General features: G+C 43.6%; 1 protein-coding gene across 1 annotated transcript in view; it reads right to left on the reverse strand.

Moving 5' to 3' along the window:
- CTNNA1 (catenin alpha 1) overlaps window positions 1–17,270 on the reverse strand; it is a 191,059-nt gene extending 173,789 nt beyond the window's left edge. The window contains exons 1-2 of the mRNA XM_018563705.1: window positions 17,267–17,270; window positions 12,988–13,091 (exon numbers count right to left, since the gene is read on the reverse strand). Of these exons, the coding sequence (XP_018419207.1) occupies window positions 12,988–13,089 (102 nt within the window). The 5' untranslated portion in view covers window positions 13,090–13,091; window positions 17,267–17,270. The remainder of the gene's footprint in view (window positions 1–12,987; window positions 13,092–17,266) is intronic.
- Window positions 17,271–17,495: the final 225 nt, after the last annotated feature.

Genomic DNA, 17,495 nt, shown 5'->3' on the forward strand with positions numbered 1-17,495 from the left:
TTCGTTGGGGGGGGGGGGGGGGCCCTTCATGGATTCTTGCATCGGGGCCCAGAGGTCACTAGTTACGCCACTGGTGGTACAGGGTGTTAATCGCATGGCACTATGCAATTAACTTGTGAATGGGTCCTCAAAAACACTGACATACATACACAATCTCACCTTTTTTTTTTTAAGGTCCACCCTGTCTCCCTAACTTACACGAACTGGTATGGATCCTCAGTCCTGGGGTCCAGTGTGGGCTGCTGTGTTCTGATGGAGCTCAATCCATATGTGCACTGTGTAAACCTCCCTTGCGCAGCCTGTAGAGGTGCCGGAAGCCAGAATGTGATGCCACTCAGGTCCAGGCACCTCTATAGAACACATGAGCAATGAGCTTATGGATGGAGCTCCCTCGCGGCCATATCCCTATTACATCCCACTTCAAGCTGGCACTCGGCGCAGGGCAGCATATTTTGAATTGTTGCTTGACGCAAGAACTGACAGTGCTGCACTAGGGGGAGGCAGAGGAGCCTCTCACCTAGAAAAGTGGAAGGCATGCGGAGACCCACCTTTGGGTCACGACCCACCAGTTGAGAACCAAGGCTCTAGAGCAGGGGTAGCAAACCTCCGGCCCTCCAGCTGTGGTGGAACTACAAATCCCATGAGGCATTGCAAGATTCTCACAGCCACAACTCCCGAAGAGAGATGCATCATTTGTAGTTCCACCACAGCTGGAGGGCCGGAGGTTTGCTACCCTTGCTCTAGAGCATTCACATGCCCTAGGCTGCACCATTGTGTAACAAGAAGCAGAATGGTCAAACCATGTAGTCTGATTTTAGAAGACTAGGTTATGGTAATTTCACAAATCTTAAGTAAAGCTTTTTAATGCCTATATCAATAATCTCTGCACTAGCGTCTACTCCTGTGCCTTAACTTCTGATTGAAGTAAATAAAATAATAAGCCTGCTGCAACAGCAGAAAATAGCATTACCCATTTCTAACTATGCTGGATGTAGAGAATGTAACTGACTACGGTAAGTTTTGAACTTTTACAAATTTGAAGTATATGTACATTACAATGTCATGAGCTAATAGACCCATAATGTCCCAATAAAGTAAACCTTTCATGTCCTAAGTATCATCACATAAAGGAGCTTGCTAGTCCCCTTGTGTTAGTAAGAAGTCATTGATAAAATTAGGGATGCACCTAAGTTTCGGCCGCTCAAAACATATCGGCCAAAAATTGCACTTTTGGCAAAATGCCAAAAGTGCCATCTTTTGGCCAAATTTCTCTCCTCCTCACTGGCTGCTGCTCTGTGTCCCCTCTGACAGCGCATCGTCCAGCAGGGAGAAAAACTGTCAGGAGGAGGCCGAGCGGTGCGAGGGAGGAAAGCTCTGTGAGTGGCTGGAGTGTCACAGGAGGCTGGGCTCCCCTCCCGGCCTTATGTGACAAATCAGAATTGAGAGCGGTGTAGGGGGCGAAGATAGCCGTCAGCTGTCACAGGGTGCCGAGTCGGTGGTGCGGGGGAGGAGTCAGCTGTCAAAAAAAGACCGAGCCCTCCTCCTTGCACCGACCACTCTGATCCTGTGACAGCAAGTCAGGATGGAGAACGGGAACAAGCAGTCAGTGATCGCTGATCTTGTAAATAATGGGAGGAAAGAGTAGGTTTACTGCGCCCCTAATTATGAATGAATGGGAAGTAGGGGTGCAACTAACGATTATTTTTATAATGAGTTGGCCGAGTATTTATTTAAATTAAAATTGGATATGGTCTCGGAACTTCACGCCTTGGGAGCCTCTCCACCCTTTTGCACGTTTTTTTCCCAACAGTCGTTTTGAGGGCACTGCCTCAATTCCTGCCAAAAGTTGCCTCCTCCTTTCATCTGAACAACAAACTGGTACTCCCTGTACTGACGGAAGATTCGGGATCTCCACACGCATTTGATGTTGCTTATTCGGTCAACGGACAACTTGTCATCATTCCTTGGAGCTACAGGAAGGGACAGGCTGCATCAGCCAGAACGATTACATCTTGGTTGGTCAAGGCCATAAGGGGAGCCTATTGCACAAAGGGGCTTCCTCCTCCCGAGGCAATCACCACACACTGCACCAGAGGATTTGCGACTTCATGGGCAGCTCGCTCCAAGGTCTTGGCAGATTCGATCTGTAAGGCAGCCTCTAGATCCTCTCGACATACGTTCGTCATTATAAGGGTGGACCTATCTCTGCTGACTACAGCGGAGTTCAGCAGAAGCATTATTGTCAATGGTTCTACTAACTGATTAAACTCTATTTGCATCACCCTCCCTCTGTGGTCATTATGTCCCAGCGTGTGCTGCCATGATGTCCCAAGAAAACGAAAAATGATATTACTTGCCTTCCATGATTTTCCTTTCCTGGGGCATACAATGGCAGCACACTAGATCCCACCCTGATATGGCTCCGACTTGTTACTAGAATGCAGCGGGCCACTAGGGAGCCAAATTTATCAAGTGTGTGTCCCATGGGGATAAGGGGTGGAGCCTAACGCAGCATGTGCTGCCATTGTATGCCCAAGGAAAGAAAAATTACGGAAAGTATACAATTTTCCATTATATATGTATTTATGATGTCTCGATACCGATACTAGCATCTGTACCGGTACCGATACTGGGCATTTTCACAAGTACTTGGTGCTGATACTTGCACTAATATTTTTTTTTGTAGCTTCATGTTGCCCAGAGTTACCGTGCGTGCTGGGGTCCTCTGGGCAGACTGGAGTACCTCCCACCAGACTAGCACTGACGCGCCACTGCTCTACCGCCCAGTGCCGACTACCAGAGGATGTGCGAGGCACCAGGGATCGGACAGACATCATATACCAGTAAGGGACATGGTGAATTAGGGAAGCTTCAGGGCTGGCTGCAGGTGTCAGAAGAGACGGGACCTGTGCTCTGTTTAGCAGTGGAAGTGGGACAGATGTGAAGAAGCAGGGGATAATTGTAAATCTATGCTGCAGTATACACTGCATATGTACTACATATAGAGTACAGTGCAGCAATAGATTTACAATTCAGCAGTTTCCCCACTTACCCTTTTGCTTTATTATTGGCTATGACTACCACAAGGTCACTAGAGAGACCAGGCACCGACTACACACACAGCACAGACTCCCAGAAGGCTGGCAGAGAGACCTGGCACCGACTCCCCACAGACACAGGCGATTGGTAAGTTTCATTATGTTTAAATAAAGTACTATACTAGTTTAGTTAATTATATGATGTACATTTTTTGAGTGGTCTGTGGCAATTTTTACCACGGATGAGGAGGTGAATTTCCATTTATTTTATATCATCATCATCATCATCATCATCATCATCATCATCATCATCATCATCATCATCATCATACAGGATTTATATAGCACCAATAGTTTGCACAGCTCTTTACAATATAAGGAAGACATTACAGTCACAATACAATTCAAGACAAGAGGGTAAGGAGGGCCCTGCCCGTGAGGGCTTACAATCTAAAAGGGAGGGGCGAATGATAAATGAGGAGGTCGCTGCGCAGGGATGATTGTTTGAGAAAGTGATTGTTCAGTGGTTAGGTTGAGGTGGGATAGGCTTCCCTGAAGAGATGAGTCTTAAGGGATCGCCTAAAGGCAGTCAGTGTGGGAGATAGACGGACAGGTTGGGGTAGAGAGTTCCATAGGATGGGAGACACTCTAGTGAAGTCCTGGAGGCGAGCATGGGAGCAGTTGATGAGGGAGCTGGAAAGCAGGTCGTCTTGTGAAGAGCAGAGGGGACGGTTAGGGTAATCAGGGGTGTGGAAATTTTTGAAAAAACTACTTGTCCAAGGGCTAAAGCGGGGGCCAAATCTACTTGTCCTTCATAACAATCTACTTGTCCCAATACAAAAAAAAATTATTTTAATTAAAACTAGGAATGCACCAATACTGGTTTTTGGGTATAGAGTACCGATATTTTGCTTTCGGTACTCACCGAGTATCGGTGCTTCAGTTTGCATGGAGCAGGCTTCCCGGCAATCAGGAAGCCGGGCAGCAGGTAATGAGATGCCACCCGGCTTCCTGACTGCCAGGGAAGCCGACTCCATGTTTGGCCGGCTTGATTGTGAATGGCTTGGAAGCCGGTTTCCCGGCCAATCAGCATCGAGCCAGCTTCCTCCTGGCCAATCAGAAAACCGGGCGGCGAGTAATGACCTGATTGGCCAGGAAGCCGGCTCGATGCTGATTGGCTCGGAAGCTGGCTTCCCAGTCAATCAGCAAGGAGCTGGCTTCCTGGCCAATCAGGAAACTGGGAGACGGGTCATTAGTCGCTGACCCGCTTCCTGATTGCACGGGAAGCTGGCTCCATGTTCCCCTATGGCACTGCCGATCAGAGGAAGTCTTCCTCTGACCAGAAGTTCAGGTATTGGAGAAGATATCGAGCATTTGGGCGAGTACAAGTACTTGCCCAAATACTCTGTATCTGTGCATCCCTAATCAAAACTGTATTGGTCTATGCTAAATAGCGCTTCTCAGTGGTCAGCGTGGTCCCCATACCACGCTGACCAATGAGTGCTTGCAATTTGCGAGCGAAATTCAAAATGCATAGGGCAGGACTGCGCTGGACAGTACGGGGTAAGGACAGTACATCTGAACCGGCGAAGGGTAAGGACTGTTTGCCGAAAGGTAGGTATAGCCGGGGGGTGGGGGGTTTTGGGAGAGACGGGGGCCAGATTTGATCGGGTAAATCCATTTTCCCATATTACCTGGGAAAGTGAACTTGCCCTTTAATGCACATTGTGCGTGTGGGAGAGGTCTGGTGCCTCGCTACCACAATACGGCACAGTGAAATGGCGGCAGCACTCAACGCACACACACAATGTCCTATGCGTGCGTTTATTTGCATGCAGATGGCAGGGGCAGCGGGGTTTTTTTTTTCTTTATATTGTCACTTTTTTTAAATATTATTTTGTACTTTTTCATAACTTTTTTTACATTTTTATTATTCCCCCATGAGGTGGGTGTCAGAGAGAAGCTTTGTAACCTCCTCTGTGGTGACCAGGTCAAAAGAGGAGTGTAACAAGTGTGATGGTGGGTCTGGAACATGAATAGGTGACTGCACAGTGGCGATCTGATCCCGAATTGCATCTATTTTGTTTTTGAAATGAGTGGCAATGTCCTGGGCAGTCAGCGAGTTAGTAGGTGGTGGCGGTGGGGGACATAGTAGAGAGTTAAAAGTGGAAACGAGTTGACCAGGTCTAGATGAGAGTGTGTTAATGAGAGTAACAAAATAAGTCTGTTTGGCAGCACGGAGGAAGGAATAATATTTTAGGAGGGTAGCTTTATACAAGGTGAAATCTTGCAGAGATCTAGTTTTCCACCACAGTCGTTCAAGAGCACGACTGTCTTTTTAGATGTCTGGTTTCTTTTGTTTGCCACGGTTGTAGTGGACGTGGTCTAAGTCTGCGTGTAGTGAGGGGAGCCAAAGTGTCTAGGGAGGATGAAAGTGAGCTGTTGAAGACAGAAATAGCCAGGTCAGGGCAGCACAGGGGTGAGATTTTGTCATAGAGGTAGTCAGTAGCAGAGAAGGGAAGGGTCGAGGTGGATGAGTTTTACATGAGTGAACATGCCCAAGTGTCTTGGAGGTAACCCTAGCATGTGTATTCAGAATGAGCAGGAGGTGATGAGTGCAGTAATAGGGAGAGGGTAGGAGAGAAGGAGAAATATATAAATTGTGGGGTGGAGGGGGGTAAAGGAAATACAGTTTAAGTATAGACGCCACAATTGTGAGACGCAATGGTAGAGAACGCATGCTGTGCAGAGGAAGTATGAGACAGTAAAGTGAATGAGGAGTAGTAGGTATGAAACGGGTGCAACAAGGAAAGAGGTAGGGAAGAGGTTAAAGCGGGATTGTATTGAGATCTGGGAGAATGGTCAATGAATAACAGCTGCCGGGCAGCTGAATTGTCCTTAAGTCAAGTGCTGATGTATCTCTATAAAGGTAAGCTGAACCATGGGGGGAGGGGTTGGAGCTATGTTCTCCAGTGAGCTGTAGATGGGATTTTGGTTGCTTAAATACTCTGTTAGCCAAGGTGCAAAACTTTAGAAAAGAAAAAAGAGAAAGGCGGGGGGGACAAGGGGGTTACTTGAAGTACAGATAAGGGGGTAGAGGGTTATAAACTGGAACAAAATGTATGGTTTGGCATACATGAAGCAAGCATCTAAATTAGCCATCACTTAAAACATCACAGATAAGCAGACTATAAAAACAACTTGAGAATGCATAGAAATAGTACAATGACATCACAGATAGTTGGGTTGCAGAAGTAGAGATTTTAAGTATTCTGGAAGATGAACTAGATGAGCATTAGAAAATATTCCAAGCTCGCACCCCCAATGCCATACCCTTTTAGGAGTAGGTAAACTTTTATTATGTACTGCGGCTGCCTACTCTATTTTTGGTGTATGGCACAGTAACAGATTACACATGCAGCAATGGAAAATGGCAACCAGCTGTAGAGGACTACAAATCTCATCCATTGCTGAATAATCATTGATTGCTGAGATTTGGAGTCCTGTATAGCCAGTTGCCATTCTCCATTGCTGGTGGTGTTCTGCATAGTGGCATATTGTTTGCATTGACGGGATCCATTGCTGAATAATCATTGATTGCTGAGATTTGGAGTTCTCTATTGCAGGTTGCTATTTCCATTGCTGGCAATGCACTGCATTGTTGCATATTGTAGTGATGGAATCTTTAGTTCTCTATTGCTGATGGTATTCTGCACTGCTGTACAATGTATTGCTGACATTTGTAGCCCCTCTACAGCTTGGAGGCAGTGGCGGAACTACCAGGGCCCTGGCACTCCACCACTGACTCCAAGCTGTAGAGGGACTACAAATCACAGCCCGGACATCCTTTACATTAGTTTCATCATAGTTTATTTAAAACCATTTATATATTTTTTTTTTTTAGATAAAACTGTGGCTCTAATAATTTCATATTTCAAGTATTTATTTTAAAAGGTGGAGAGATATATTGGAGCCACAAAAACACCAACAAAACGTCAACAGTGTGGAAGTATTTTATAATCAATGAGAGCAACCCATGCATGGCAGACTGCAGACTTTGTTCTGCAATATTATCAAGAGGAGGTTCAAAACAGAGTTATTTTACTACTAGTAAATCGCATAAAACATCTCAAATTGAAACACAGCCGCCAACACTGCAGCAAATCTTTGCAAGATGAGAAATTGTCAATGGATAACATGAGGGCTAACAAGAATGGAGGCAGTTACCCAGTTCATCATTCTTGATGATCAGCCACTTTCTATACTTGAGAACGTGGGTTTTCAGCGACTTTGTAATGTTTTGGAGCTGAGGTGTGAGATGCCTAGTTGCCACTATGTCACAGATGTCATGTTACCAAAGATACATGACACTATGAAGAAATGCATCACTAACATGTTGCAGCAGGCCGTAAAGGCGATTAGCTTCACCACTGACATTGTGAGCAGTAGTGCGAGTCCAGTGTCTGTCATCAGCTTAACCGCCCAATGGATAGATGACAATTTTACTCTGCAGCAAGTCATGCTCCATGCCAAAAAATGTCAAGGCTCTCACACAGGCCAAGCTATAGCTAGTATACTTTATTAAATGCTTGAGACTTGGGCAATTCCAAAAAGTTCTGTCCATGTTGTGGTCCATGACAATGAGAGAAATATGATCAAAAAGGCATGGATGACGCTGGACTTCCCAGTATTTCCTGTGTGGCTCATACGCTGCAGCTGCCCGTCTCAGAGGGTCTATTATTACAATGCAGCGTTGCAGATACTGTGGGGGTCGGTCACAGACTAGTTGGACACTTTAAACATTCACACCTAGGCATATTCTCACCTACAGGATATTCAGATCCAGCTAGGTCAACCGGTTAAAAGACTCAACAGGATGTGCAGACTCGCCGGAATAGCACATTTTATATGCTGCGGTCTCTGATTGAACAGAAGCGGGCCATTGGAGTGTATGTGCCTGAGCATGAGCTCCCCAGTCACCATCACTGCAAACCTGCAGAATCTAATGGAAAAGATGATGAAAATCTTAGCTCCCTTTGAAGAAGTGACTCGCCAAGTGAGTTCTTCTGATGCTTTGGCCTCAGATGTAATACCTGTAGTCACCGTGCTACAGCGAATGTGCTACACCAAAATGGCTGAAAACAGGTTTTTTTTTAGCACCTTCACAGTGATCTGTGCTTACAGAAAGACTTGGGCTAGGTTCACATCTAGGCGTCTGAGCTGGTGAGCGGTTTTTGTGCGTTTTCGTTTGCGCGACTGTTCTCTGAAAACCGCACAATAGTTGCTCCTTAAGATGTCTATGGGACCCAAACGGTGCGACAACTGCCTGAAAATAGCTCCTGTACCTTTTTGCACAACAGCCGATTTGGTCAGCACGACAAACCGCAAAAGGTGTGAATAGCCTCCATTGACTTCCATGCAAGTCTGTGTTTTGCGCGAAACCGCGGGATAAATCGCCTAGGTGTGCACTGGCCCTTAGGACTGAAATCTAACGATTATGTTTCTCTCATTAACATACAAAAGAGAAGCCAAGTTTTTAATACTTTAACTCTTTGTTAGGACTAGCAATGTAAAAAACAACTTTACAAAAAATAATGACATGAGCCAGCACAGTAAAGGCAGGGTTAAAGGAGAACTATGAGGTGAGTGCTTTTCACACACCTCATAGTACTAGCTGACCTGTGACAATGAGACTGTCACAGGTCGGCTCAGTAGATCGGGGAGTGAGCGAACACATACCAGCGTTCTCTCACTTTTCGATCCTGTCACTACTCTCTGCCGTGACAGGGTAGGGGCTGGATTCCCCCCCTCCCTAATCCTCCAGCGCTGACTGGCAGAACGGACGGGGAGGGGTCTGGTACAGCTGGCTCTGCCTCTAAATAGGCCGAGCCAGCTGTCACTGATGCAGCTGGGCGGATCCAGACTAATTGTCGGGATACGCTTCAGCGTCTCAGTATACCGCGAGTTGTAGCTTGCGGTATACTGCGGCGTCTCAGTATACCGCAAGCTGTAGCTCGCGGTATACTGCGAGAGTAGACATTTTAAGAAGTCAGGAAACCCTAATCCAAGTAATAACAATTTAAATTGGAAGAAGCCTTTTTAAATATATTTTGTTAGGTTATGTTATGTGAATAGCAACATGTAAACATTATAAAAAATGTCTTATTTGGCAGTGAAAATGGAAATACACTTTTAAGATTGCTACACAAGCCATTTGTTATTAAATGTTTCCTTTTACATTTCAATCTGAAGCTGCTGTAATTTTTCAAAATTAAAAAAATTAAATGCATTATAGCAACTTGGAGGCATTCTGTACACTCATATCCTGCATCTGTGCTTGACTCACTGATATTCTCAGATGTCTGCACGAAGATGCAAACATCATTTGGACATCCCTACAATTATGTAATTTTTGGTGAGATACTCCTTTAAGGCCTGGTTCACATCTGGGCGTTTTACAGCACGTTCCTACGCGCTGTAAAACGCTCATCATGTGAAAACCACTAACTGCCTATGGGCATGGTTCCCACCTGGGCGTTTTACAGCACGTATCCATTAGGATACAGCCGGATAGCCCTCAGAAACACGCGTTTGTTGCGTGTTTTTTTTGCGGTAAAACGCGCTGCAAACGCGCATATTCCGTACGCTCAGGTGTGAACCGAGACTAAAAGTTTACTACTTCTTAGAGAACTATGGGGTCAGGGGTTTTCCCCCATAGTTCTCCTTAGGGTAACGGGAGGACACAAACTAGCGTCCTCCCTTTACCCTAAGCTCAGTATACTGCGAGCTATAGCTTGCGGTATACTGAGACGCCGCAGCCGGTCGATGTCGAGATCCGCCCAGCTGCGTGAGTGGCAGCTGGCTCGGCCTATCTAGAGGCAGAGCCAGCTGTACCCGCCCCCTCCCGTTCTGCCAGTCAGCGCTGGCGGATCGGAGCAGGGAGGGGGGAATCCATCCCCTCCCCTGTCACGGCAGAGAGCCGTGACAGGATCGAGAAGTGAGCGAACAACGGCATGTGTTCGCTCATCTCCCGATCTACTGAGCCGACCTGTGACAATCTCATTGTCACAGGTCGGCTAGAACTATGAGGTGAGTGAAAAGCACTCACCTCCTAGTTCTCCTTTAAAGGGATGCAGATAATGCAACTTGGCTCATTAGAACCCTGAGTGCACCAGTGGTTAGATTAGACCCTCTCATTAATGAATCAGCCTGAAAAGGACATTGTAAAACAAAAAGCGTTTTAATTTGCAACAAAATAAAAAATAAAAAAAAGGTGCGACTCTGCAACAAAGTCTGTTAAAATCCTTCCAATGTACATTGATCTGAACAAAAAGTAGTTACAACTTAACAAAATGCAGACAGTAGTTACAGGCATTTCTACATATGCATACTCCAGTAAAACCAACCAATACTTTTAAACATGCAAGTTTAAAAAGATAGGCAATTCACCTGTCCATTTGATTAACAGAAAAATACAAATATCCACTAATTTACCAAAGCTTTAACTTTATACACACACGATTCAAACAGGGACAGCAGTAAAACATATACACAAAAAGAGCATATATGATTGTTTAAAGGAAATCATCTGTCAGAACAAAAAATTGTGAGCTGCCATTTTCTTTTTTAACTGCTGCCTGCAATCTGTATATTCATGTTCCTAAGCACAAGCATGCTGAGGACTTAATGTCCTATGGCAGAACGGTTTGTTCAGGGATAACAGCTGCCCTGTCAGATACATTATCAGGAAACAATGAGCACCGTTTCAAATCAGGTTATCATCATGCTAGCAAATCATAGTGGTATACAAACAAGTGTACGCAGTCAGCATGCCTCCCACAAACAAAATTGTCAAAAGCAGCTTGCAGACTGAGGCAGTTATATCATGACATGTCTGTTTACATTAGACTCCCCATAGACCTAACATGGGTCCGGTAGGTCAAGTTTTTTTCTCCATTACTAGATGGAGGGGAAAGGGGAAAAAAAAGGAAAAGAAAAAAAACAGAAGACTGGACAGAGACAGATATCCACTGTGAACTGCTCCGATCAGTAGGGGATCCATGCATGGATCCCCTGCTGATCCGAACTGAAAGTGTGAAAGGGGCCTTAAAGCGGACCTTTGCACAAAAATCCAATTCTACCAATGCATCCCTCTATGACAATAATCACAAACATGTCAGGTGTAAAATACTGTGATTTTGAAATACTTACACTTGCAGAGCATTCACTTCCTTCTATGAAAAGGTGCAACTAACTTCCGTTTTCAAACACAATGCACACTGGGATTTAGGGCTGCAACAACTAATCGACATAATCGATTAATCGATTATTGAAAAAGTTATCAACTTTTTCAATAATCGATTAATCGGCTTCCAATCAGTTGGCCCTGTTCACAGCTCCACACGCTGTGCGCCGCACCTCCTCCCCACCTACAAGTCCCAGCAATAATACATTATACAGCACAATGCAAAATACCACCAGCTATAGAGGAGTACAACAAATCCCAGCAATAATACATTATAAAGTGGTACAATGCTAAATACCACCAGCTATAGGAGGACTACAAAACCCAGCAATAGTACATTATACAGCGCAATGCAGAATGCCGCCAGCTATTATGTACTATTGCTGGGATTTGTTGTATTCCTCTATAGCTGGCGGTATTCTGCATTGTGCTATATAATGTGCTTTTGCTGGGTTTTGTAGTCCTCTATAGCCGTTGCCATTCTGCATTCATTGCTGTATAATTTTACACTTTCCATTTCACTATATTGCACACCACACTATCTTTTTTCTTTTTTTACTTCCACCGGTCCAAGCTTGCTCCTGTGATGGACTACAACCTCAATACAAACTAGTAGTCCCATCACTGGAGCCATTTTTAAAACTTTATTTTATTGTTTATCCGATTAATCGAACTTAATAATCGGCTAACTAATCGATTTTGAAAATAATCGTTAGCTGCAGCTCTACTGGGATTGCATTGTCATCAGCAGAGCATTGCTGGGAAATCTCATGAGATCTCAGGGAGAAGCATTTTCTTCCTTGAGATGACTCGTTTACTCTACTGTCCCAGAAATTCAGTGCAAGGAGAGCTGGTAATCTACCATTAGTTAACATGGCCACTGTCAGAAGACTGGGTAAGAAGAGAGAAATTAGGTATGCAAAGAATACAAAGCCGGCAATTACCTAAAAGTATGCATTAGTTGATTGTCATTACTAAACATTTAAAGGTGTGTTTGTTGGTCTTTTAACCCCTTCATGACTCACGACGTACAGTGTACGTCGCCAGCATCGGGGCTGTTTAAACAGACTCCCGGTGACTTTTGCCGCCGGGACTCTGTTTAAACTTGTAGAGCCGACTGTCGGCTTTACAACAGAATTAAATTTGTCACTAAATTTTGGGGTTTAATAAGGAGTTGCGCTAATATTGCGCAAAATAAAAATTTTCAACTACCACCATTTTATTCTATAGGGTCTTGGCATTCAGAAAATATATAATGTTGGGGGGTTTTACGTCATTTTCAGGCCTGAAATGTGGAATATAACATGGGTGCAAAAAATGAAAAAAGGGCCTCAGTCATGAAGGGGTTAAAGAGGTAACAGTCAGCTTTAAGATGCAATTGTCCTGATCACCAATCTCACAGGGAATGAACATTAGTAAATCTAAAATTTTTAGGTGCCATCAGAAAAGAGGGGAAATCTTCCATTGGGGACACAGGTTTCGATGACAAATGTCCAACACCGATTTCCCTCACATTGGAAAGATATGCTCTCACATTCTGTTGAGTTAACAGGACATGGAGAAATCTTCCTACTCTGTCCAAATTGGGGGGGAAAATAAAAAATAAATAAAAAAAGTGTTTTGGCTTTAGATCTACTGTGCTCCGACCAACAGCTGGCAGCTCCCATATTACAGTTCTGACAGGCTCTTTTATAGCTCACATACCTGCGTAACAAGAGGCTCAAGCAGTCGCTCCACTGCAAGGGTACGTATTTCTAAGCTCTTCGGATCCCATTTAAAATTGATATTTCCAGTGTTTAGAGTCATTTCTAAAAGAGAAAGAACACATTCAGTTTGTGAGTGAGACACAGTGAAAGAGACTGACCGTCTCTGCTCTTATCCCAGATTTCACTTCTACAAAAGACCGTTCTCTTTACCTCCCCGTTCACACCTAGGCATTTTGTCAAGAAAAGGAATTTTATTTATTTCTATGGTTCACACCTGAGCGTTTTGTTGCAAGCAGAAAAAAAGAAAAAAGTACATGCTACTTTTTGGCAGATTACAGCACTTTTTGGTCCCATAGACCAATGGGAAACTGTGTGATAAAACACTTCTGTGTGTAAAAATCTGAGTTTCCTGCATAATCAGCTGGTCCCGAGCACTGGTTCTGACTTCCTGTTTTAGAGTGACTCCTTTCTCAAGCAGAGTGCTAAGCAGAGTGCTATGCAGTTACCCTTGTGTGTGCTAGTAAGCTGTGTGTGTCTCCACAAAACACAGCAAATCAAGCTACATCCCTCCCTCCTATCCCCCTCTCCTCCCTCCCTCCAAGTAGATGAACAGATGCTGTAGTCTGCACTGTCCTTTGTGATCTTGTACTGGACAGGAAGTTCAGGAAAGCTGAAGCAGCTGTATATCTGTTTGATCTTGATTCATCATTGAAAAAGGTTTTGAGAGTTTAAAACTACTTTAACTGTACAGCCTATTGTCACACCCTCTGCATTTTTCTCCTGAGCATACAGGCCACCATCATGCCCTTGCCACAGCTCTCCTGCATTGTGCTTCACATCATATTCTGAAAACGTGTCATGCATAAACAGCCCACAATCGCTACCTTTCTTCCATATACTGCCAACTAAGACAATACTTTGTCATTGGCATGGTTTGTAATATCCAACCTTGCCAGAAGAAAAAAAAATGAGTGAGAGTGGAGAGAATTCAGAAAGTATTCCAACCTATACTTTTTTCAACCTTGTTATGTTGCTGCCTGACACTACAGTTTAAATTCTTTTTTTTTTTTTCTTATTAATCTGCACTCAGTACCCCATAAATGACAAATGGAAAACAGAATTTTATAAAAGTCTGAATTTATTAAAAAGAAAACAAAACTGAAATATCACATGTACTCAAGTATTTAGACCCTTTACTCAGTACTTTGTTGAAGCACCTTTGGCAGCAATTACAGCTTTGAGTCTTTTTGGGTATGACACAACATCAAGCTTTGCACACCTGGATTGGGGTATTTTCTGCCATTCTTCTTTGCACATCTTCTCAAGCTCTCAAGTTGGATGGGGACCGTCGGTGGACAGCCATTTTCAGGTCTCTCCAGAGATGTTCAATAGGGTTCAAGTCAGGGCTCTAGCTGGGCCACTCTAGGACATCTACAGAGTTGTCCCTAAGCCACTCCTGTGTTGTCTTGGCTATGTGCTTAGAATCGTTGTCACGTTGCAAGGTGAACCTTTGGCCCAGTCCAAGTTCCTGAGGTCTGTGGAACAAGATTTCATTGGAGGATATCTCAGTACTATGCTCCATTCAGCTTTCCCTCAACCCTGACAAGTCACCCAGTCCCTGCTGCAGAAAAACACCCCCACAACATGATGTTGCCACCACCATGCTTCACTATTGGCATGGTATTGGGGAGGTGATGAGCGGTGCCTGGTTTTCTCCAGATGCAAGGTTTAGAATTGAGGACAAACAGTTCAATCTTGGTTTCATCAGACCAGGGAATCTTGAAAACAATATAGTGCTAAATCCCATGCCAAATATATGTGTGGAGCAACAATAATATAGTAAAACAAATATAATTCATAAAGTGTTGCACTATAAATATTCCCCCCCTTCAATAGCAAATTATTTATAAATAATTACAAACATTATCTAGTTCAAAACCATCCATACAAAATACATAAATAGCAAATAAGCATTAGTCAAATTGTGCTCCTAAACTGTTCTAATCAGGGTGTTCTAATCGCATAAAAAAATGTGAATGTCCTAAGACGTGTTCAATACCCCTACAAATAATCCACAACCATGATAGACAGACGTGCCAACAAAAGTCCAATGAACAATTGTTAATCAATAAAAAAATCCACTTGAGCAGTCAATTCATGGCTGTGTCTTCAACCGATACAAATCTAAAAGATAAAACTGTATTGAGTTAATAACAAATATTTGCAAATTTGAAATTGCGCCTTTTTGCGAAAAGGTAAAAAAAAATGAAGGTACGCAAAACTGTAAATAAGCGACTTATGTTAAAAATTGTTTTTGCGCCGTGTTGGTTATTTGTGTTAATGTTTGTGTAATTATTATAAATTGTTATTTGTGTTGTGATAAAATGATACAGGCATATATTTAATTGCAACACAAGGTATCACGACGCATGGCAATGCATCACAAAGCTTTGCCATGCGCTGCCACAGGTAAATTAATGGGGGGTTTTTAAAAGAAAATAAATCATGCACTGCGATGCGTTCCAACGCACTGCAACGCATGGCGTACACCACAATATGGTGCATGTCTGTGGAGGGAGGGAGGGGTTTTTTTTATTATTTTTTTTTATTTTTTTACATTTAAAAAAAAAAAAAAAGTGGAGTTACGTACCTGGTAACTCTGTTTCTAGGAACCTTCCAGGACAGCATTAGAGAGATAGGCTCCTCCCACCGGAACAGGAAACACATCACCCACACTTAAAATAAAAAGGAGCACAAGCCTAGCAAGCTTCAGTTAAAACTTAAGAACCGAAGGATACTATATTGCACTCGTTCATAGAATTATAGATACATATACACATATATACACCCATAATAATATATAACCTTACATCGCATAACAACGCATAGTAAATAACTCCACCATATCGGGCGGGAATTCCTGCTGTCCTGGAAGGTTCCTAGAAACAGAGTTACCAGGTATGTAACTCCAATTTTCTCTAGTCACCTTCCAGGACATCATTAGAGAGGATAAGCGAGCACCATACTCCCAATCGGGGGGGGGACCACAGTGTACAGGGCTTTCCCCCGAAAGCCTGATCTTGGTTGACCGTTACGTCAACTCTACAGTACTTGACAACGTCAAGAGCCTGGACCAGTTATCCCTGCTCTGGTGTAGCCCCTGCACGCTTAGCCCATGAAGAGGCCAAGCGAACGTCCACGCCAGGTAAGGCTGCTTCTCCCATAACTGATGTACTGGTACAAAAGGAGGGAACTGCCATACCATGCGTTCCCTGACATATTGCACTATTGCCATAGGAAAAACCGCGACTGGTTTTGATACAATTTTTCCCTGTGCTATAGGGACCCAAAATCAGCAAAGTGTACATTTCGCTAAACCATGGCTACTAGCAAAGCTGTTTTAAATGCAATAATTTTAAAGAACATGCTACAATTAGTTCAACTGAGTTTCTAGGAAAGCCTGTAGGACTCCGTAATTATATCCACACGGCAGTGACTAACATTTGGCTATAACCATGCACCAAGTATAGCTTGGATGATAATACCAAGGCTGAGCTTCATAACCACATCATAACTGGTAAAGACTTCCCAAAGCAGAACACCGTTATCCTGTAGAAAGTATAGTTACATAACTATACAAAGTATGAACTCAGATGATAATACTGAGCCTCACACCTACACAGCGACCAAGAACGCCTTATGGAAACTGTCATCAGTTACTGTGTAGACTGTTGGTTTAGATATACGAAAGAACTCAGATGTCTCCCATACTGAGATCCTCAATACATCCCAACCATGATGCCTTACTGAATCGAGTCAAGGTCCTGAAGTGTAGCAGGACAACTGCGGGTAGAAGGAACACAGATATCCATAACCACCTCTTGAGCCACAAAAATCGGTTGCTTTGTAGGCAGTCTAATGTGCTCATACCCATGGTATGCACAGAAACTGAAATTCATAACTACCTTATGAATCAAAATTGCTTACCTTAAGCAGCCAAAAAAGGTTATACCAGGTACAGTATATAAGCACCAAAAATGAATGTATGCGCATATACTGATACTCACGGCTGCCCTAAGAACCAAAGATATTTCAACAAAAAAAAGAAAAATTTGGTTGCTTTGGAGGCAGTCTAGTATACTCATACACGTAGTATGCGCAGACACCAAAATTCATAACTTATCTTATGAAAAAAGAAAAATGCTTCCACTGAAGTAGAGGATGGTATACGGGGTCCAGAAAGACCTAATGGCAAAACTTAAAGGCGTACATCCTACCGAGCTTCAGAACTGCCCCACGGACAGATGATGCTCCTGCTAAAGCCATAATGGAGAAAGTATAAAAACACCCCACAACCAGATATCAATCGGGACTGAGATTTTATAAGTAATGAAAAGAAGTCAAATTGGGTGTTTTTAGAGGGCATATAGCATTATATTGCAATACCGATTTACCTAATTCCCTCCTCGGCCAACGATGTTTGCACTGAGGCTGCAACTTAATTCT

This window comes from Nanorana parkeri, unplaced genomic scaffold (assembly GCF_000935625.1).
Source record: "Nanorana parkeri isolate BGI_ZX_2015 unplaced genomic scaffold, ASM93562v1 scaffold687, whole genome shotgun sequence".
NCBI lineage: Eukaryota > Metazoa > Chordata > Amphibia > Anura > Dicroglossidae > Nanorana > Nanorana parkeri.